The 23,703-nt window shown below is 32.3% G+C and overlaps 1 protein-coding gene and 1 pseudogene across 1 annotated transcript; one reads left to right on the top strand and one right to left on the bottom strand.

Annotated features, from left to right (window-relative positions):
• Positions 1-233: 233 nt before the first annotated feature.
• Positions 234-11,357, top strand: LOC127093623 (uncharacterized; annotated as a pseudogene).
• Positions 11,358-21,915: 10,558 nt separating this feature from the next.
• On the bottom strand, positions 21,916-22,590 carry LOC127093622 (uncharacterized). The gene has a single exon (XM_051032564.1). The coding sequence runs from the start codon at positions 22,588-22,590 to the stop codon at positions 21,916-21,918; it is 675 nt and encodes a 224-aa protein (XP_050888521.1).
• Positions 22,591-23,703: the final 1,113 nt, after the last annotated feature.

Below are 23,703 nucleotides of genomic sequence, written 5' to 3'. Positions count from 1 at the left end.
AAACTGTAAGAAAACTTTATTCAAATAAAGTCATGGCAATGTAAGTTATGTTTTTTATCAGGTGAACATTTGATATTTTTATTCACTATAAAATTATATATCTTTTGTTTTATTTATAATGATGAAGATATATAATATCTGTTATATATGTGTAATTTTTTCAGATGTATGATCAAGTATGATCATTTTGAATTATAGAGCCTGAGTGAGTACTATAATAGAAAATATTCAAAATGGTAGATGAAGAATTACATTTTAAAACTATTTTGAGGAGGAAGAATGTTGCAAAAGCCAGAATTTATAGAAAGAGTGTTATTGATGACAAGAAATCTAAGAGGTTGAAAACTGCTCTAAAAGAAAACGGTACATTTGATAAAAGACGCGGCAATGACTCAACAGCTTTGAGGATACCACTATCAGAACTTTCGCCAAACATACTAAATGACGGTCGTGGTATAGCCAACGTTGAAGTAAGTCGTCAATTTCATTCGTCCTTAAAGACTAAGCCAAGTACCAATAATAATATCAGATCAAAAAGGATATCAAGCAGAAACATTACCAAATTAGGAGTTAACTTATCTAAGAGGTTTGACAATACATTTGCTGCAACAACATCAAACCAAGATCCAATACCAGAATTGCAACTCAATGAGCTTTTTGCATCTGATAATGGAGACGATAATATGAATGATGAATCTGACGGTATATTCTTAATTATTTTTCATTTGAGTTAATTTGTTTATGATATGTCATAGAATATTACAATATTCTTAACACAATAAATGTTATGTCAAAAGGTTACAGTTCAGCAACAAATTCAAGTTTTGATGAAGATGAAATGTCTAATGGAACAGATGCTATGAAAACTTTTGAAATTACATCAGGTATTTTAAAATGATTTACTATAAATAATATTTTATTATTATGAAATACAACTCATTTAACATATGAATTAAATACTATTGATGATCAGGAGGGTATTATGATATAGGGGATCCTGTCATTGAATGTCAATATTGGGGTGCAAATATGTGGTATTCGGAAAGGAAAAACAAATGTCGTCATGCGTCCAATCCTAAATTTTCCATGTGTTGTGGATCAGGAAAAGTTCAGTTACCTTTGTTAAAACCCGCTCCTAAAGTTCTACAACATCTGTTGTTTGACAACGAATCATGTGAATCAAAAAATTTCCAACAACAAATTCGAATGTACAATGTTATGTTTGCATTTACATCTCCCGGTGCGAAAGTGGACAATCAATTTAACAACGGTAGATGCCCTCCCAATTTTCGTATCCAAGGTCAATCATGTCACCGAATAGGAAGCATGTTACCGATGTCAGGTCAAAATCCACGATTTGCACAACTATATGTTTATGACACTGAGAATGAAATTGAAAACAGAATGCATGGATTCAGGTTAGATATCTATTATTTTCCAAACTTTAAATTTATTTATTTAAGAAACTTGCAATAAACTGTTTCAACTCTTTTCATTATAGGTCAAAAAGTGGAGTTGATGTTAATATTGTGAGAAAACTATCTGAAATGTTATATGAACATAATGTTCATGCACAATCATTTCGCATGGCAAGGGACAGACTTTGTGAAGAAGGTGTTTCTGATTTAAAACTTCCTTTAATATCTGAACGAAGAAATGATGGAAGGATATATAATCAACCAACTGTATCCGAAGTAGTTGCTTTAATTGTTGGAGATGTCGACACTGCAGAAAAAAGAGACATTATAGGGCAAAAACAATGTGGCGAACTTCAAAGGATAGATGAGTATCATACCAGTTATTTAGGATATCAGTACCCATTATTATTTCCATATGGTGAGGATGGATATAGACCTAATGTGAGGCACCGTGATAAAGGGACAAATATTCGCCACTTCACAGACATAACACAGTCAGAACAGAACAATAAAGATATTCCTTGGGAAGAAGCAACAAAGCGAAATCGACTTACAATAAGAGAGTGGTTGGCCTTTAGAATTCAATCAAGATCTAATGAAGCACAAACATTGTTGTGATCAAGGAGACTTTATCAACAATTTTTGGTAGATGGTTTTACAATGATGGAATCAGAAAGACTTAGGTGGCTTCGAAAGAATCAGTCAAAACTGAGGGTTGGCAAGTATCACAATTTGAATGAATATAATTCAAATGGAGAAACGCACGGGTCAAACACAGGTAAGAGGGTTGTGCTACCTTCTTCATACGTTGGTAGTCGTAAATATATGGATCAACTATACTTTGACGGAATGGCAATATGCAGCTATGTCGGATTTCCAGATCTTTTCATTACATTCACATGTAACCCCAACTGGCCTGAAATTCAGAGTTTGCTTGGTTCTGTTCATCTAAAAGCATCAGATCGTCCTGACATCATTTCAAGAGTCTTTAAAATGAAATTTGATGAGCTTTTGTCTGATCTCACAAAGAAAAGTCTATTGGGGAAAGTTCTTGCATGTGAGTAACTTATTCCATATTCAATTAATCGTATTGTTATTTTCAAATTTATCATTCGTGTGCTGACTATTGTATATATTTTATATATTTATTTTTATAGATATGTATACAATTGAGTTTCAAAAGAGAGGATTACCACATGCTCACATCTTAATTTTCCTCCATCCATCTAACAAATATCCAACTCCAAGTGATATTGATCGCATTATTTCAGCTGAAATACCTGACCAAGATACCAATGAAGAGTTGTATAATTTGGTTAAAACTCACATGATTCATGGCCCGTGTGGATTTGCAAATCAATCTTCACCGTGCATGAAAGATGGAAAATGTTCTAAATATTTTCCAAAACAGTTTCAGCCCGAAACAATTGTTGATCAAGATGGGTTTCTGGTATATAGAAGAAGGGACAGTGGACATACAGTTCTTAAGAATGGAATTCAAGTCGATAACCGAAATGTTGTTCCATACAATGCAAAGTTGTTGACAAAGTACCAAGCTCACATAAACATGGAATGGTGCAATCAAAGTACATCGATTAAGTACTTATTCAAGTACATCAACAAAGGTTACGACAGAATCACCGCTGCCATTGTACCGAATGATGATGGAACTTCCAACCAGCCGCAGAATATTGATGAGATCAAACAGTATATTGATTGTAGGTACGTTTCTAATATATCACTTGAAATATGATGTCATGCAATTTATCTATTTCAACTAAAAGTGTGCAATTTTTCTTTACATGCATGGTGTAGAAAATTTTATATGTACACTGTTTTGACTATATGTGTTATAATAAAATTTATATATTCTGTCTACAATAATCATTCTATTAATTTTAAATCCATTGCCTTTCATTATATTATTTGTAGGTATGTTTCTCCGAGTGAAGCATCTTGGAGGATATTCTCCTTTCCAATCCATGGTAGAAAACCAGTTGTTGAGAGACTGTACTTTCATTGTGAAGGTCAAAATTCGGTATATTACACTGATTTTGATCGTATCAATACAGTTCTGGAAAAACCAAGTGTAACTGAATCGATGTTTACATCATGGTTCAAAGCAAATTGCAAGTATCCTGAAGCACAAAATTTAACTTACAGCAAATTTGTTTCAAAATTTGTTTATGTTAAGAAAAAAAGAGAATGGAAACCCCGTCAAAAAGGTTACACAATTGGTAGGCTTATATGGGTTCCTCCAATAACTGGAGAATTGTACTATCTTAGATTGATGCTCAAACATGTCAAAGGCCCCCGCAGTTATAATGATATAAAAACAGTGAATAACGTAAAATATGATACTTTCCGGGATGCCTGTTTTGCTATGGGTTTTATCGGCGATGATAGAGAATTCATTGCAGCTACTAAAGAGGCAAATCATTGGGGTTCAGGTCAATATTTGAGATTACTATTTGTTCACATGTTATTATCAGGCAGCATTAACAGGCCAAGACATGTATGGAGTAAAACATGTCATCTCTTAGCTGATGGAATACTATATGCTCAACAGCGAATTGCAAACAATAGAGGTATTATTTTTCCTATATTGTGAATTTTTTTTATTCTTAAAAGTAAATTTGTTTTATAGTTTACACTTATAATTACTATTGTATAAAGGTTTGAGGTTGTCGGATGAAGAGATAATGAATTTAACATTAATTGAGATTGAACGAAATCTTCAAAGGAAGAGCCGAAGTCTAAAGGAATTTGCTGGAATGCCTTATCCAAGTGGATATGTGGTTGAGCAGTTGGGAAATAAGCTCATATACGAAGAGCGGAGTTACAATCCAGCCGAACAATTGCAAGAATACAATAATTTGTTCTTAAATCTTACAGGTAAATATGTTAAATGTTTGTAAGTTTTGTCATAATTTTATAAAGTTAACTTTTAAAGTATGATTTTATATTACAATTTTTTTTAATGTATAATTAATTTATTCACTGCATGTTTGCTATGTATTTTTTTAAAATTAGATGAGCAAAGAGGTGTATTCAAGCGAATAATGGAAGCAGTAAACAATCAACAAGGAGGCGTATTTTTTTTGTATGGATACGGTGGCACAGGGAAAACCTACATGTGGAGAACTCTAGCTTCCTACATAAGATCAAAGAAACAAATTTGTTTAACTGTTGCTTCATCGGGCATAGCTTCACTACTACTTCCAGGAGGTCGAACGGCTCATTCAATGTTCAAGATTCCAATACCTACAATGGAGTCTTCTACATGTAATATCGACAAAGGTAGTGATCGTGCAGAGCTACTAAAAATGGCAAAGTTGATAATTTGGGATGAAGCTCCAATGGCACACAGATTTTGTTTTGAAGCGTTTGATAAAACCCTTAAAGACATAATGGGGCGTTCCAATTGTTCTGACAAATTATTCGGAGGGAAAGTAATTGTATTTGGTGGAGATTTTCGGCAAATATTACCAGTTGTACCAAGGGGAAGCCGTTCAGATATAATACATTCTACAATAAATTCATCATACATCTGGGATCATTATGTTATGCTGAAGCTTACAAAGAACATGCGACTCCAACAAGCCGGCAATACTTCAAGTACATCTGAATTAGAATTGTTTTCTAATTGGATATTAAAAGTTGGCGATGGGAAATTGGAAGAACCTAACGATGGTTACACGGATATTCCTATTCCAAATGATTTCTTAATTTCTAACTATGATGATCCACTAGAAGCCATTGTTAGTGAAACATATCCGAATTTTCTTAACAATTACAAGAATCCAGAATTTTTGCAATCAAGAGCTATATTGGCAGGAACAATTGAAACGGTTGACATCATAAATCAATACGTTTTGGGATTCATACCAGGTATGCGTTATCCATTGTAAACATATTTATAGATACATTCATATATTTATATGTACTAACATAGATTTATAATAATAAAATTTCAAAAAATTTCCCAAAGGTGAAGAAAAGGAATATTTAAGTTCAGATTCTGTAGACACTTTTGACGGTGAAGGAAATGAAGCTTTTGATGTTTTGACCCCGGAATTTTTGAATACACTTACAACTTCCGGTCTACCTAACCACAAGATTAAATTGAAGATTGGGACCCCTATTACACTACGCCAAAAACAGGAATAGACAGCGCACCTTAGAGGGCGCTTTATTACAAAAGCGCTCTCTAAAGTGAAGCGAAAAAATAAGGAGCAATAGACAGCGCACTTTAGAGGGCGCTTTTGTAATAAAGCGCCCTCTAAGGTGAAGCGAAAAAATAAGGAGGAGATAGAGGGACAACAATACATGGCGCTTTTTAGAAAGCGCCCTCTAAGGTTACCCTTAGAGGGCGCTTTTAATAAAGCGCTGTTATAAGTCCATGTGCATTTCCAGCTTATAAAGCGCTTCTGGAAAGCCTTAGAGAGCGCTTCCATAAGCGCCCTCATAGGCCCCCTTTAGAGGGCGCTTTTATAATAAAGCGCCCTCTAAGGTGAAGCGAAAAAATAAGGAGGAGATACCTTAGAGGGCGCTTTTAATAAAGCGCTGTTATAAGTCCATGTGCATTTCCAGCTTATAAAACGCTTCTGGAAAGCCTTAGAGAGCGCTTCCATAAGCGCCCTCTTAGGCCCCCTTTAGAGGGCGCTTTTTTTCCACAAGCGCCCTCTAAGGTCCCCTTTAGTAAACATTAAAATTATAACATACTGCGCGTTTTGTTATTTCATTCTCTGTTATTTTCATTCTTTTTCACGTTAGGGTTCTAAGGCGTTTTCCTTCCACCTCTGTTAGATCTACATAATTACTGCGCGTTTCCTCCTTCTACCAATCAAAGGTACACGATGCATACATTATTACTTTTACTATTGCGCTTTGTTTTAGCTTTGCCCAATTTCAGTTTAATGTATTGTTTTACTATTGCTTTGTTTTAGCTGCGCGTTTACTATTGCTTTGTTTTAGCTTTGTTTTAGCGCATGCAATGGGACTACATTACCCAGTAGTTAGGGTTATACGACCTATGAACATCTGATTTTGTGTCAACACCAGTATCATTAGAAACCTAGGTCCGATTGTGTTTGAACTCTTCTGAAATTGTTTTTTATTTATTCTAATTAGTAATGGATAATACATGGATATCTTCCAATCGATTGTCGAGAGAGTACGAGAATGGGGTATCAGAATTCGTTAAGTTTGCCGTTGCGCACGCCGAAGACCCCAGTAGAATGATATGTCCTTGCTTGGGTTGTTGTTATGGGAAACGGGTTGACGCAGTTCAGTTGACATCGCATCTAATGAGGCATGGAATTGATCGAAGTTATACATGTTGGAATTTGCATGGTGAGAAAAGTAACGAGAATGTTGAACCGGGTGATAGTACGACCTATGCCTCAAACTATAGTGGCGCAGATACATACGATTGTGATCGAGTTGAAGAGATTGCAGAAGCACTTGAAGGAGATCTTAAGGATTGTCCCGAAATGTTTGAGAGGTTGGTAAGTGATGCAGAGAAACCTTTGTATGATGGTTGCACTAAATTCACAAGATTGTCTGCGGTATTAAAGTTGTACAACTTAAAGGTGGGCAATGGATGGTCGGATAAAAGTTTCACAGAGTTATTAGCCCTTTTGAAAGATATGCTTCCTGAGGATAATGTTCTTCCCAATCGAACATATGAGACCAAAAAGATGTTGTGCTCTATTGGCATGAGCTATGATAAGATACATGCATGTCCAAACGATTGCGTTTTGTTTCGAAATGAGTATGCATCGTTAAATGAGTGTCCTAAATGCGGTGTCTCGCGATTTAAGAACAAGTTGTCTCCAGCAAAAGTCTTGTGGTATTTTCCTGTTATTCCGAGATTTAGACGCATGTTTCGTAGTGAAACTGATTCAAGACACTTGACCTGGCATGCAGATGAAAGAATTATAGATGGAAAGTATCGACATCCGGCAGATTCACCACAGTGGTTGAAAATTGATAATGATTATCCTGAATTTGGAGAAGAATCAAGAAACCTTCGCTTGGCATTATCTACTGATGGAATGAACCCACAAGGTATCCAGAGTATCTCACACAGTACATGGCCTGTGATTATTATGATTTATAACCTACCTCCATGGCTATGTATGAAGCGTAAGTACATGATGTTGTCTATGTTGATTTCTGGACCTAAACAACCAGGGAATGACATAGACGTGTACTTGAAGCCCTTAATCGAAGATTTAAAGATTTTGTGGGAGACCGGTGTGGAGGTTTATGATGGATATAGGAAAGAAAGTTTCAACTTGAGGGCGATGTTGTTTGGCACAATTAATGATTTTCCAGGATACGGAAATCTATCAGGGTATAGCATAAAAGGTCAATGTGCGTGTCCTATTTGTGAAGATAAAACAGATTGGAAGCGCTTGGAGTTTGGTCAGAAGAATGTCTTTCTCGGTCATCGGAGATTCTTAAATTCAAATCATCACTACCGTGGATGGAGAAAGGCGTTCAATGGAGAGATAGAACAAGGCAGAGCTCCACCTATATTGACGGGTGATCAAATTTTTGAAAAGGTGAAAGATTTGGATACTCAGTTTGGCAAGCCTTTTGCCCACACACTTGTCAAAAGTGGGTGGAAGAAGAGGTCATTTTTTTTTGAATTGCCGTATTGGAAGTCCTTGTATGTGAGACATTTTCTTGATGTTATGCATATTGAAAAAAATGTATTTGAAAGTATTATTGGCACGTTACTCAATATACAAGGAAAGTCTAAGGATGGCCTTAAGGCAAGAAAGGACTTGATAGCGATGGGAATAAGAACTGAATTAGGACCCTTGAAGAAAGGAAAACGAACATATCTACCGCCTGCTGCTTATACTCTATCTAGAAAGGAGAAAAAAACATTGTGTAAGTTTCTAAGTGAAGTTAAAGTTCCAGAAGGGTACTCTTCAGATATTAGAAGACTTGTGTCTATGAAAGACCTCAAGTTAAAGAGTTTAAAGACCCATGATTGCCATGTTATAATGGAACATTTTCTCCCAATAGGTATACGTTCTATTCTTCCAGAAAAAGTAAGAAGCTTTATAACTAAGTTGTGTTCTTTCTTCAAGTCAATTTGCAGTAAGGTGATCAATCCTGCGATCTTACCAATGTTGCAAAAAGAAATCGTTATTACTTTGTGTGAGCTTGAAATGTTTTTTCCTCCATCATTTTTTGACATAATGGTACATCTAGTTGTTCATCTTGTGAAAGAGACACAATTGTGTGGACCAGCTTATATGAGATGGATGTACCCTGTTGAACGTTATATGAAAATATTAAAAGGGTACGTGAAGAACCGAAGTCGACCAGAAGGTTGTATGGTTGAAAGATACATTGTTGAAGAAGCGATTGAGTTTTGTACTGAATATTTGTCTAATGTTCAGTCAATCGGACTCCCTAAGTCTCAGCTTGTCGAAAAGAAAGAAGGAAAAAATCTAATTGGAAATAAAATCGTGGCAGTATCAAGGGTCGAACGGGATCAAGTGCATTTGTATGTTCTGCACAATGAGAATGAGGTTGAGCCGTATGTTGAAATTCACAAGGATGTTCTCCGAGGTTTAAATCCCAATAGAAATGAAAATTGGATAGTACGAGAGCACAATGGATGTTTTATACCTTGGTTTAAGGATCATATTTATTCAAAGTATTATTCAGATCCCGCTTCAATAACAGAAAGGTTGAGATGCTTAGCATATGGTCCAAGTTTCCATGTTTTTTCTTATAGCGCATACGCGATTAATGGATACACATTTTATACCAAAGAACAAGATGATAAAAGTACTATGCAGAATAGTGGTGTCACCGTGGTAGCTGAAGCAATGCACATATCAAGTGTGAAGGACTTAAACCCCAAATTTGCAAATCTGTCGTATTTTGGTGTTATCGAGCGCATTTGGGTGTTTGATTATGAGAAGTTTCAGATTCCTATATTTGGTTGCAAGTGGGTTGAAAATAATAACGGCATTCGAATGGATAAGTCAGGATTTTTGCAAGTGGATCTTAATAGGGTGGGATACAAAGATGAGTCTTTTATTCTAGCCTCTCAAGCTAGACAAGTGTTCTATGTCAATGATCCGAAAAGTAAGAAATGGTCTATAGTTCTTTTTTCCAACAAAGTAATTGATGAAAACACTAGAGATCAAGGTGATATTGATGTTGAGATTGAATCGTTTACCAGAAATGATCAAGATGAGAATATTATATCAAATGATTCATATATTAGAAATGATCATAATGAGGGTATTTGGATCAACCCAACCGTCCGTGTTGTTAAGAGACATGTAGAACATATTCCAACCAAGAAAAGAAAGAGAACTTAGTGAAAAAGGTACAGGTCAAATGATTTTAATTGTGCTCTTTATTACAGGTAAAATGACTTTTATGATTTTAATTGTTTTTACATTTGTCATCTGATTTTAATTGTTTTCTTTATTACAGGTAAAATGGCTATTATGAAGTCAATCATTCGTGCAAGGGGCAAGGGATACTCGAAAGTATCAATTGATATTTGTTTAGATGGAGATGTTCCATTGTCGTCAAGCCTCATTCGCGTAGATGATGATGCTGGATATTTGAAAGTATCCCTCTACGACAATGGAACATGTCCATCTAAACAAATATCAATTCTATCTTCAAAAGATAAGAGACCAAAAATATAAGGGGATTACGCAGCAAATCGAGTCAGTTGCATAAAAAAAAAAGGTATAAACACAATTATATGATATTTATGCATAGAAAATGTTAATTCTTGATCTTATACATCACCTAACTAATTTTATGATATTTTAGGTTCATGCTATTGATATTGAACAAAAAGAGGTTGTTGCTAAGAAGACTGCTGCTAGCAAAAAAAACATACATCTCAGAGATGCTTTTGCTACTTAGTTTTATTTCTTTTTAAGTTATGAATTGGTTGTATATAGAATCTTTAGAAGTTAAACGATTATATATCAGTGGATTGTTGTATATGTATGGATTGTTGTATATAAGGCTTGTTGAATGCAATGTGTGAAAAAGGGCTTCAAATTATATAGTTTTGGGTGTACTGCTTCAATATACAGGTTGTCTAAAATAAATAAAAAAATATAGCGCTTTTTAAAATAAAAAAATTAAATAACCACCCACTTTAGAGGGCGCTTTTTAAAAAAGCGCCCTCTAAAGTGGAAACATTTAAGGGTTTAGAGGGCGCTTTTACTGGAAAGCGCCCTCTAAACCATTAAAAGTTTCCACTTTAGAGGGCGCTTTCCAGTAAAAGCGCCCTCTAAACCCTTAAATGTTTCCACTTTAGATGGCGCTTTTTTTAAAAAGCGCCCTCTAAAGTGGCCCTTAAAGGGCTTAAAGAACCACTTTAGACAGCGCTTTCACTAGGAAAAAAAGCGCTGTCTTTACCTATGCCAGCGCCAGATTAGAGGGCGCTTTAAAGCGCTGTTATAGGCCAAAAAAAGCGCCCTCTTTTCCCTTATTTGGCGTAGTGTTATGTTGCTTCGAAACATTGATCAACCTGAAGGTCTCTGCAATGGAACAAGGCTTATAGTTACAAGATTGGCAAACCACGTTGTCGAGGCAAAGATTATATCTGGAAAGAATATTGGAGGGGTTATCTATATTCCAAGAATGGATATGACTCCAACACAATCTCCGTGGCCATTCAAAATGACTAGAAGACAATTTCCCATAACTATATGTTATGCTATGACAATTAACAAATCTCAAGGTCAGTCATTGGATTATGTTGGATTGTATTTGCCTAGAAGTGTATTTAGTCATGGTCAACTATATGTTGCAATATCAAGGGTCAAAAGCAAAAAAGGGCTTAAGATATTAATCCATGACAAGGATAACCATCCATTGAATTCTACAACAAATGTCGTGTTCAAAGAAGTTTTTGAAAACTTATAGAACGTAAGTTTTTCATTAGTTATATTATATCAACAAATGTCGTTGTTTATTATTAGAATTTTATTGAATGAGTTGTATAAAATATACATTATGTTTTAACATTTGTTTATATGGATGTAATTGTTTTTTACAGGGTAATGAATCATCACTTCCTAAAAGGTTGCGGGCAGGTTTTGTATAAACCCAGTTTTTTAAGGACCAAAGAATTGTACGAAGTTAAATCATTTTTGTTGCTGGACTTATTTCTCACAATTTTAACTAAAATTGTGAACCTTTTGTTTCAATATCTTTTGTTGCATTAAACCTTACTGTATCAATTGCAATTAATTTCAACATTTGGTAGTATTCATTACTATATTTTAAAACAAATGAGGTTCTGGTATTTCTTTTACATGGTTTATGTATTTTGGTTAAATAATCATTTATTATGAAGGTTAATATTTGCGCTTTTATACCTCAAATTAGTAACAGATTGGAAAATTTCATCCATTACTAAATAAATATATTTTTATTTCTTATGTTCAAAATCTCAATGATAAATGGAATGTTTATTTATAACATTAACAATGGAATGTTTATTATATATCAATATACCAATAAATTGTAAAAATATTTTTGTATTATATTTTTTGATTATTTCCTTAATATAGTATACAAAAAAGTTAAGCAAATTATATTACTATAAATTAATAATGTTTTACTTTATTATGTCCAAAACTGGAAAAAGTTATTTGTGGAAATTTTTTGAACCCATTTATTGATCATTTAACATCCATTAAATTAAAAAAAACTCTTATGCAATAAATTTGTGTACGTTGATCCAACTATATATATATATATATATATATATATATATATATATATATATATATATATATATATATATATATATATATATATATATATATATATATATATATATAAATAAAAAAAAATATATTATATTTAATTTTTTTTAAATAAATTATTGCACTTGCGCGACCCGTGCCCTTTACTAGTTGATAGTAATAGTTGTTTCTAGCATATATTTGTGATATTTCCTTATGATTATTCTCCTTTAGATGTTTGCTCCATATCCATTATCTAAGAGAGAATAGTGAAAAGATATTGAGCAAAAATATAAAGGAGAATAATCACAAGAAAATATCACAAATATACGTGTCAACATAAAACACAACAAAAAAATGCAAACTTTGTGGCGTCAATATATGAATATTGTGGCGGTTTAAACCGACATAATTGACAAATGCGACGTTTTTAAAATCACCGTAATTTTGGCTGCCGAATGGAATATAGTGGCGATTTAAAAATAAACACCGTAAAAACCACCGTATTATAGCCAGTTTAATATGGCGGATTTTGTTTGTAAATAGTGGCAGTTTTAAATGCCATATGTTTCACATAATAAATAAATATCTTCAAATATTATGTCGGTTAAAACCGTCTCAATTTACATATATTATTATTATTATTTGCAATATTAGCATTGTATAGACCACTACATTTTAAATTAGTTTAAAGCAAGTTATAGTAAGTTAGTAACAGAATTTTAAATTTGTTTAACATATGTTGCAAAATAATTTCTGTCAAAAGGCCAGCCTATGATGTTTTCTGTATATCTTTTTTTGAGCATGAGTGAGAGACTTTCTGTCAGAAACCACACCAAAACCATTGACATGAATGTTAATGTCATCTTCCAAGATATCATATAACTCATCATCCAGAACAATAATGTGAGTGTACATATTACTCTTCCACCATTCAAATTCAAAAGAATCTCCACTAAATGTTGGTGGTCTAGCAATATAATTGTTTTGACCATATGTACTTTGACTATTGTTATTATTCCTATGAGGAGAACAAGATTAGTTACTTCAGAACTATCAGGCACGATGGAAGCTTTTTTTCTCAAGATCTTTTTGTACAACTATTAAGTGTTATAGTACTAACTGTGCTCTGATGCCAACTGAAGGTGAGAAAAATACACAAGAATGAGGGGTTAAATTATTTATGTCAAAAAAATTATCTTCTGATAAGAACAACTTCAGAATCTGTACAAGGTTCAGAGTCTGATGTCATAGTTGATTAAAGGCAGCGAAAATATTCCGTTATCAGAAATAATAAGCAAAGAAACATATAAAGATTTATATTGGTTCATCTTCTTAACTGAGAGTAGTTCAGTCCCTTTGTTCAACAAGAGATTTCACTATAATCAGACTGATTACAATTTGATCAAGCACGCTAGCTAGAGACTTTACTCAATCACACCTAAAAGAGACTTCTGCTCAAGCACATCTGCAAGAGACTTCATTTTCTCAATCACACCTGAAAGGGACTTCACTGCTCAAGCACACAAGCAATAGACTTCCTTTTATCAATCACACCTGAAAGAAACTTCCTGTGCTTATACACACAAGTATAAGACTTTCACTGCTCAAGCAACTTTCCAAGAGACTCCGTATACTTTAAACAAATAGTTTAGTAGAATAGATAACAACTATACTCCCTCTGACCCAAAATATAAGATAAAACAGTGAATTTTTCTTGTCCCAAACTATAAGAGAAAAAAATCAACTTTAAACTTTTTCAAGGTAAAATTAAATGCAAATTGAATTTAATTTGCTTTATCTCTCATTTTTCTATAACCAACAACCAATTAGAATTGTTTTTACACCTTCCAAAGCAATTTATTTCAATAAAATCCTAGTCAATTTATTATGTTTTTACATTTCTTAATAAGTGTGTTTTTGATTTTTTTTATCTTATATTTTGGGACGGATGGAGTACTTTGATACACAAATAGAAGTATCGTAGTTGTACAACAACCACAAAGATTCTTGACTCTTAAGATTTCTAAGATACACAAAGATAAGAAATCTTAAGATCCTATGCAATAACAGTTATAAAATAATAGCTCAAAGTTATGCTCAAGTTGTTGTATTTTACTGGTGTAACCTTCCTTCAAATATTTAGCTTCCTTTTATAGAGGCAGATAAAAGAGTCGTTGGATGGTTGAGCATAATAGTTAACTTAGTGAAGAAACATGCCAAGAGAGACGTTGGAGAATGTATCTGGTTAGAAGCATTGTCCCCTGAATAAAGGTATTATTCATAACACCTTTCTAAGTACTAGGTATCTACCAAAAGGTAGAAAAACTTAAGAGGTCACATCACCATTCCTTGAGCCTTGAAAAATAAAACCCTAGTTTGCTCTACCCAGAAATCTGGAATTTTGACAATACTGGTCTGCTTTTTGTATAGCATACAAATCAGAGGCACCTTTATCCTTCACAGTCTGAGTTGTTACTAGAGGCCGGAACTCTATGATCAGAGTCTGAATATTTAGAGGCAGAACCACCTCGTTCAAATTCTGATCCTTCAAAGTCATCAGATTCTGATCTTCCATAATCTAATATACTTTGTTTCTCCACATATGTTTTTAACAAGGTCAGATCAGATTTGAATACTAAGCTTGTGATCCTACACACTTGAACATATGTTAGTATACCCATATGTTTTTTAAGTACTTTGTTATCATCAAAAACCAAGAGATATGAAAAAATCATGTTCCAACAGTATGAACTTAAGATTCTAAAGAGAATTGAGCTAATAAATTACAAGTCTGCAATCACACATGTTGAAACAAATCACAAGCTGGATTCTGATGTTGAGGGTGATGATGTAGATGGTACAACTTTTAAACAGTTGGCAGGCTCATTGAGATATATATGTAACACCAAACCTGACATCTTCTATGTAGTTAGAATGGTGAGTAGATTTATGAAGAAACCAAAGTGGTCACATTACTAAGCAACTGTTAAGATACTGAGGTATATTAATGGGACTCTGAGGTATGGAGTTTTGTTCCCTTTTGGTTATAAATTTGATTCATATTTGATATGTTATTCAAACTTTGATTTGTGTGGGTACATAATTAACAAAAGAAGTACTTCTGGATATTTCCTCAAGTATTTGGGATGTCTCATTTCTTGGTGGTCTAAGAAGTAACCAGTTGTTGCATTGTTAACATATGAAGCTGAGTACATTGTAGATGCTTTGTATGTGTGTTAAGATGTTAGAATTATGAACTTATTGCAGGATCTAAAGATCAATGTTGATGGTTGACAACAAATCAGCTACAAGTCTAGCCAAGAATCCAGTGTTGCATGGAAGGCGCAAGCACATTAACACGAAGTTCCATTTTCTGCACAATCGGGTTCATGATGGAGTGCTTGAAGTTGTTCAATGTAGCATTCATAAGCAACTTGCATATGTTTTGACCAAAGCAATCAAGACCTAACACTTTATCCATTTGAGGGGTGAAATTGTGTTGTTAATTTTAGTCTTGAATGTGGATTAAGGGATGGTGTTAAAGTGTAATCCAAATTCACACTCAAGTTACATTCAGATTTTAATTTTAGTTTCATTTAGTGGTTCTGATTATATAAATACTTAACTCAGGTTCATTTTATAAAATAATTTTCAGTGTAAGTGTTTTTGCATTTGAGAGTAAAAGTTAGTTACAAATTTTCTCTCTCTTCCATCATCTTCTTTTTCATTCTTGTGCACCAATAATATTTTCAACAGATAAATGATAGACGACAGTGATTGGTAAATCAAATCTATAAGGTCTAGATAGAGGAATCGAATTCAAATGTTGAAGTTTCTCTTCTATAACAAACAAGTGAACTATTTTTAAATTACTACAAACAATATTCTAAATATTTTGTAAGGTTTGCAAATCATAATCATATTAGCAAAGAATAAATATCTAGACACAAGTGTTCTTTATTCACTATTCTTTCTTAGGAAATTTAAACACTTGTAGTCAAGATTTATTGAGTTTACCACTCTATATGAGTTGTTCTTAGGAAAATGCTTTGGTAATTTTCCCAAATCTTTGAGAGTGAGGCAAGGAAGTTCTTAAAGGTTTAAGGCAAGGAAGTATCTAATACTGTTTTTTTAACTTGGAATTTGGCCCTAGGAAGGACTAATTCGAGGGAGACCAATCTCATTATCCACTTGCAAAGGGCTTTTTTAAATCCAGATAAAAGCTTTGTATGGACTGCCCAAACACATGAATTGTTAGTACTTAACAGGATTCGAACATGAAACATTGAGAGGAGCACACTCTCAAGTATCAAGCTTTCACCAACAAGTCAATCATTAGGGATTAATTATGGTTATTATCATGGTTATCTATAACCAATGTATGATTATAGTAAAAATCTCTCAAGAGTAAAAGGAGTAGACTAAATTCTAGATAATCGGGTGAACTAATATAACTTTTTATGATTTTCTAAAATAACATTGTTAACTTGTTCCACAAAAACACATGACACTTGGATTTAATATCGATTTTTTAAAAGGTGTTATTAAAGACGACATTTTTAATAGCACTTAAAAGTGCTACTATAATTTTTAAGCATTATTATATCAGGCTCGTTGATAGTTGTTTTTAAAAACAAACATAATAAAAGTGTTATTAAAGATCACTTTATTGAATATTGTCTCGTAAATATTAATCTCCTGAGTCGGGAAAAACCACAATAACTCGCAAAATTCTCCTTCAAAAACATTTAACATTTTTTAAATATATTTTTGACCTAATTACCATGAAAAAAATTATACATATTTTAGTTTATGACTTATGTTGTTGATTCTAAATTTCGGCTAGAAACTTAAAAATGGTAACTATTGACAAAATAGTGGGTGAAATTATTTATAAAATAAATTTTTAATGAATCACGTCTGGAATAAGGCTTCCTGATATAAAAAATGAGGATTTCTTAATGCATCACGCGGAATTCCAAAAATATCCTCAGTTTTCGGAGATACATCTCCGGATGCACCAAAAGACCAGTTAACGTAAGATATTTTGGAGATGCATCTCCAGAACATTTTGGAGGTTAAGTGGCTTCAGACTCTTCTCCTTCCTCATTTCACATTTTACTCAAACTCAACTCAACTTCAACCTCTCTCAAATTTCTTCTCTACACTAAGTCAAATTTCATTCAACAATGATCAAGGGAACTCAAGGGAACATCAATCTTCATTTGTAACATCATTCATCTTCATCAAAAACATCAATTTCCCATAAGTTTTTTGAGTTTTCGATAAATGTTTGAATTTTGGTGTAAATGAGTAGAAATCAATGATTAGGATTAGAAATGAGTAGAAATCATATTTAGGATAGTTTAGCCATAGTGTATTAGTTATTTGTTGGATGAAATTGATGATCAAAAAAATTATATTTAGCTTGTGTGAATATTTCGAAGATTACTCCCATAATATACTTCATCACTAACTACTCCCTTCGACCGTTTTGATCAAAGACGATATTGCCACCTTTGATAATCTCAACACTACGACAAGTTCATATGCATTATTGGGATCAAAGGTTCCAAGTGGTACGCACGTGGTTTCTAAGCTAAGGGACTCTGGTGCTATCATTTTGGAAAAAACTAGTCTCTCTAAATAATGAATAAATGAGTATGTAATCCAGTTTTGTTCATAACATGATGAAGAAAACAAATCTACAAAAAGCGTAAGAGTATCACTTGGAGTATGTATTCCATTTTTATTCATAACATGATAAACTCAACAATACAACAAGTTTGTATGTATTATTGAGATCAAAGGTTCCAAGTGATGTGCATGTGGTTTCTAAGCTAATGGACTATGGTGCTATCATTCAAAGTACCCTAAAGGCACTTTTCTACAAGAAGATATTAAGAACTTGAACTTAGACACAAAAAAACAAATGATTATAGAATAATATATTCAAATAATGTTAATCTTGTGAAAGAGGCTATCAAATTATCACTTGAGTCTCATAAATCATAACAATTATGTTAATATCAGAAATCATATTGTGAAAAACAAAGAAATATTACCTTGAAATGGGTGGATTGTGGAATTGTGGATTGTCGAATAGCTGGTAGAACAGTCGATTGTGAAACTATAGATTGCGGAGCAGCAGAACAGAGCTGCAAAAAACCTGATTGCAGAACTGCAAAATGCGGATTTGCGATTGAACAAATTGAAAAATATGGTTCCAATAATTGGTAGGGTTGATCATTAGGGTTCCATATTGATACTGATACTGAAGAGGTGTAATTCTAATTTCCAAAAACATTCTTAGGGTTTAAATTTGAATGATGTGAATAAATTAAAATCGAAAGGGTTTACGGGAAACTGGTTGGAAGCAAAAGATTAAAAGAAATTAGAAATTGAAGCTTTGAGGAAACTGCAATTTAAAATCAAAATTGTTGAGAGAGAGAGAGAGAGAGAGTTTAAGCTCAAGCTTTAGGGTTTAGTTAAAGAGTGTACGAAGGAGGAGATAATGATTTTTTTTATTCATATAGTAACATTATTATTATTATTATTATTATTATTATTTATTTTATTTATTTTATTTATTTTTAAAACAATATTACTATTATTTAATACAATTAAAATATTATTTTAATATATGAATAAAATAATGAAATAAGGGGGAAGAGTGAGATAAATGTGTGTCGTACACCCGTGGGAATTTGAGAAACACTTAAGAAAATAATGGCGGTTGAAACCGCCATTGTGTTACTAATATTACTTTGTTTGGTAAAACCGCCATTGTGTTACTAATATTACTTTGTTTGGTAAAACCGCCACTGTGTTACTAATATTACTTTGTTTGGTAAAACCGCCGTAATCAACTGTCAATTGTGGCATTTTAAACTAAACGTCATACTTAACCGCCATAATTTACGTGGATTTTTGTAGTGAATGTTGAAATATGTTGGGGGAGTTTTTCACTAGGGAGCATTGAATATTGTGGGGCTTCTTCTTTTTGGAGCAACACCTTTGTGAGAGACACACCACATATTCACCTAAAATCTTAAAGTTATAGGTAGGTGGGTTCTCTCACTTATAAATACTTAAGTCTCCACGTTTTCAACCAATGTGGAACTATTGCCCACACTACTCACACTTGATACATTCTCAATACTCCCCCTCAAGTGTGAGTCCTTTTTACTTCCACAAACTATTGTACCGCGCAAAATGTTTTTTATTCACCACCCTGGCATCATTGATACTCTTCAACAGAACATTTTTTATTCACCACCCTCGTGGCGCCGTTGACTTTAGGTACAAGTAAGACAGTCCCTTTCTCAAACCAGACTCTGATACAATTTGATTTTTGAATTTTTTTTGTTTGCAAATAATTCTTTAATTTTAAATTATTTTGGTTTTAATCCTTGAAATCAAAATCCGCAAGAAAATATGCGGGTTTTATGCGAATTTTCCTTTAAAATTTTCTTTCTTACGAATTTTTCTGCGGATTTTCACTTTAATTATTAAAACCAAAATGATTTTAACATTCGGAGACTATTTTCAAAAAAAATAATTCAAGTATCAAATTAAAAAACACGTAAATTTGTAGGGATCAAAACTATATAAGTCAAATAATAAATAGTCAAACATAATAATTAATTAAAAAATGAAAATTAAAAATTAAATTTAAACATTATATTTTTTTTGAAATGGTTATTCTTTCCATAAAAAATATTTATAAATAAAATACAATGCACTTAAAAAGACCATAATTAATAAATAAAATGGGACATAAATTAAGTTTTATGAGACATAATAAGTTTTATATCATACACCTTATTTTTCATGTTTTATAGATCGCATACATCTATTAAGCCCCTATAAAGTCAAAGTTTGATTGTAAAAATAATATATGATAATTAATTAATTAAATTATAAATAGTTTAAATTATGAGACAAAATAATATTTGAATCTTCCTCCCTATGTTATGTATGTTTTGTGTTATGAACATAACTTTAATTTTTTAGATTTCTAGAATTACTGATGTATCTCATTGGTTTTAAAGATTAAAAAAATTAATTATTCAATGAATTTAAAAACTAAAATTTTGTTATAATTGAGAGAGACATATTTCCATTGAACACTTTTTATTTCATAGAAAATTTACTTAGAGATATGCATATAGCAATAATAAATAGTCAAACATAATAATTAAATTTAAAAAATGACAATATTAATTTAAATATAAATATTAAAAAATTTAATTATAAATAAAATATAATGCACTTGTTCTATTAATTCATCTCAAATGATAGCCGTATAGAAACATCAATTCAAGAGTGCATATTCGAACTTGTGAAATCCCATATTCACCTTTGAAAAGGTGAATTTTATTCGCTACGCTATTTAAACCCCAAAAAAGAGTATAATACACTTAAAATGAGCATATTCAATGAATAAAGTTCCATAATTAATTAAATTAATTTAAAATAAATTTAAGATTATGAAATATTATAATTATTATTTTGACTATAAAAATAATTTGCACCTATAAAGTCAAATTTTGGTTATAAAATAATATGTACCTCTAAAACACCATAATAAATTAATTAAATTTAATATGTACCCAAAAAAGAGTATAATACACTTAAAATGAGCATATTCAATGAATAAAGTCCTATAATTAATTAAATGAATTTGAAATAAATTTAAATTTATGAAATATTATAATTATTATTTTGATTATAAAAATAATTTGCACCTATAAAGTCAAATTTTGGTTATAAAATAATATGTACCTCTAAAACACCATAATAAATGAATTAAATTTAAAATAATTTAATTTCATGAGATAAAATAATGTTTAAATCCCTGTGTTTTTTATGAATATAACTTTATCTTTTATATTTATTGAATAACTTGTATATCTTATTTATTTTAAGGATAAAAATATTAATTATTCAATTAATCTAAAACGGAAAACTTTGTTTATAATAGAGAGAAAAGGAATCCCTGAGAACACTTTTTATTTCTTTTTTTAATATTTAAATTGAAAATTATAAATAGTCAAACATAATACTTAAAGGATTCCCTAAAAAAAGATTCAAAGTATAAAGCAAATAATAAATAGTCAAACACAATATTTAAATTTTAAGAATATTTTTAAAAAAATATTATAATGCACTTAAAATGACCATAATAGAGTTTATTCTCCTATATATATAGAGATCATTTTAACACAATTTCATCCGAAAACATATAGCTTATTTCAATTCTACTTTGCTTTAGAAAAATGTTGTCTAAACTAGCCTGGCTAATCCAAGGCTTTTTGGTCACTATTGTTTTAATCTCTTCTTTTGGGGAAGCTAGGAACTTGGGTAAGAATTTCCCGATCTTTAGAAAGAGTGGGTTTTAAATTTGATTTTAATCTTTGTGAGTCTTGATTTGTTTTATTTTTTAATAAGTCGTGACAATTTGAGCGGTAAGACATTTTCACCTCTATCAATCTCTTCGATTATATTTTTGTATTAGGCACTCTTGTGACTTTTTTTACCCATAATAAATTTAAAGTATTAGATTACACACCAACACATTTGTTGAATTTGTGTATAGATTTATGTTATTATATACACCATACAATATGGCTGACAAAATTTCTCAAATTTGTGATCATTATTCATAAATATCTAATTCCAAAGTATATTTGATGAAAAAATATGTAAATTATGTGATTTGTGGTTTATATTTTTGCAGATGAAGTTGCTACAAAGAAAAATAATGACGGTACAAGTTTTAATTCCTTAATACCAGGGGTTCCAGGCATCCCTGGAATCCCACTCCCACCAATTCCAGGCATCCCAGGCATCTCACCTCCAAGCACCCCACCCTTAGTTCCAGGTGTCCCAGGCGTCCCTGGAATCCCACTCCCACCAATTCCAGGCATCCCCGGTCTAATTCCAGGCATCCCAGGCATCTCACCTCCAAGCACCCCACCCTTAGTTCCAGGTATCCCAGGCATTCCTGGAATTCCACTCCCACCTATTCCAGGCATCCCAGGCCTTATTCCAGGCATCCCAGGCATATCACCCCCAAGCACCCCACCCCTAGTTCCAGGCATTCCAGGTATTCCAGGCATCTCACCCCCAAGCACCCCACCCCTAATCCCAGGCATTCCTGGAATCCCACCCCTAATTCCAGGCATCCCAGGAATTCCAGGATTGCCCAGTCCTCCCCCCAAGACGCTTAGTCTCCTTACTAAACCTCCAAGATTACCTTCTAAATCGCTCAAAGTTGAAGTTGCTACAAAGAAAAATAACGATGGTATAAATTTTGATTCTTTAATACCGGGAATTCCAGACATTCCAGGTATCCCAAGTATCCCAGGCATCCCAGGCATCCCAGGCATTCCCGGCATTCCTAGTCCTCCCCCCAAAACACTTAGTCCATCTTCAATATCATCTTAGCTCGTCTCTTAAAACATCCATTCCCCTAACCCAATCTACTTTTCATAGCTAAATTTTATTTTTAATAAAAATAATGTTTTGATTGGATGATGGGATATCAATTTGAGCACAATAATATCATCTTTGATTTATTTATGAGAATGCATTACTAAAATTCTTAGTCAATTCTTACAAGAAAAATATGTCAAATGTGTTATTTAATAATATCATAGTTATCCAATAAACTCAAGTCTCCCATCTATTAATAAGAATAAAAAATAATAAGATTGCCATTTATCAAAGTCGTATCTAAATAACATTCTTACCGGATAGCCAATACTTTAAATTGATCTAATTGAATATTTTACTTATTGGACCTAGTGCTTTAGTAATTTATAGAACACATCCTTATACATCTCAATAACAATTTTTATTCATTTCAATATTTATATTGATGATATATACAAACTTTTATTCAAACAATTTTTTTAATTATCAATTTACGATAATCCATCTTGTATATACACGCATGATTGCAACACCCTCTATGTCTTTAACAATACAATCCCAAGTTGTTTGTCCATCGAGAAAACAACTCGCATCAAGTGCAACAAAAAAATCTAACTCAGAGTCGCTTCTCTACTGGAAACTTGGTAATAAGATTGTATTTCTCCATCAGAAAGCACACATCATAATCTTATGTTTTACTTATATACTCAAAAAATTAATTCAGAATTTTCCTCAATGTTATTTTTTGTATTTATTTTTTACTAATCAACCATAATTAACTTCATGGACCCTAACATGCGCTCTAAGTTATTTCGTTCACTTATATTTTTTGAATATTTAATGAAATTAACTCTTGAGTTGACACGAGACACTATTTAATTATTATATGTACGGTTGAATTACCTTCAACATGAATGAATTTTTAAATCAATTTCAAGTTGTTCTCTAGAAAAGAGTTAAGTTATAAACTTTTTTAATAACATGTTACTTGTTAGAGTTTGTCTTAACTCATCCTTATAAATAAGGCGTGCGTGTAAGGCGATGGGTGTCACTCTATATAAATTCTTTAAATGCTC

Source organism: Lathyrus oleraceus, chromosome 6, assembly GCF_024323335.1.
Source record: "Lathyrus oleraceus cultivar Zhongwan6 chromosome 6, CAAS_Psat_ZW6_1.0, whole genome shotgun sequence".
Classification (NCBI taxonomy): domain Eukaryota; kingdom Viridiplantae; phylum Streptophyta; class Magnoliopsida; order Fabales; family Fabaceae; genus Lathyrus; species Lathyrus oleraceus.
Note: the sequence above shows the minus strand (reverse complement) of the source record. Positions and strands in the feature narration are given on the sequence as shown.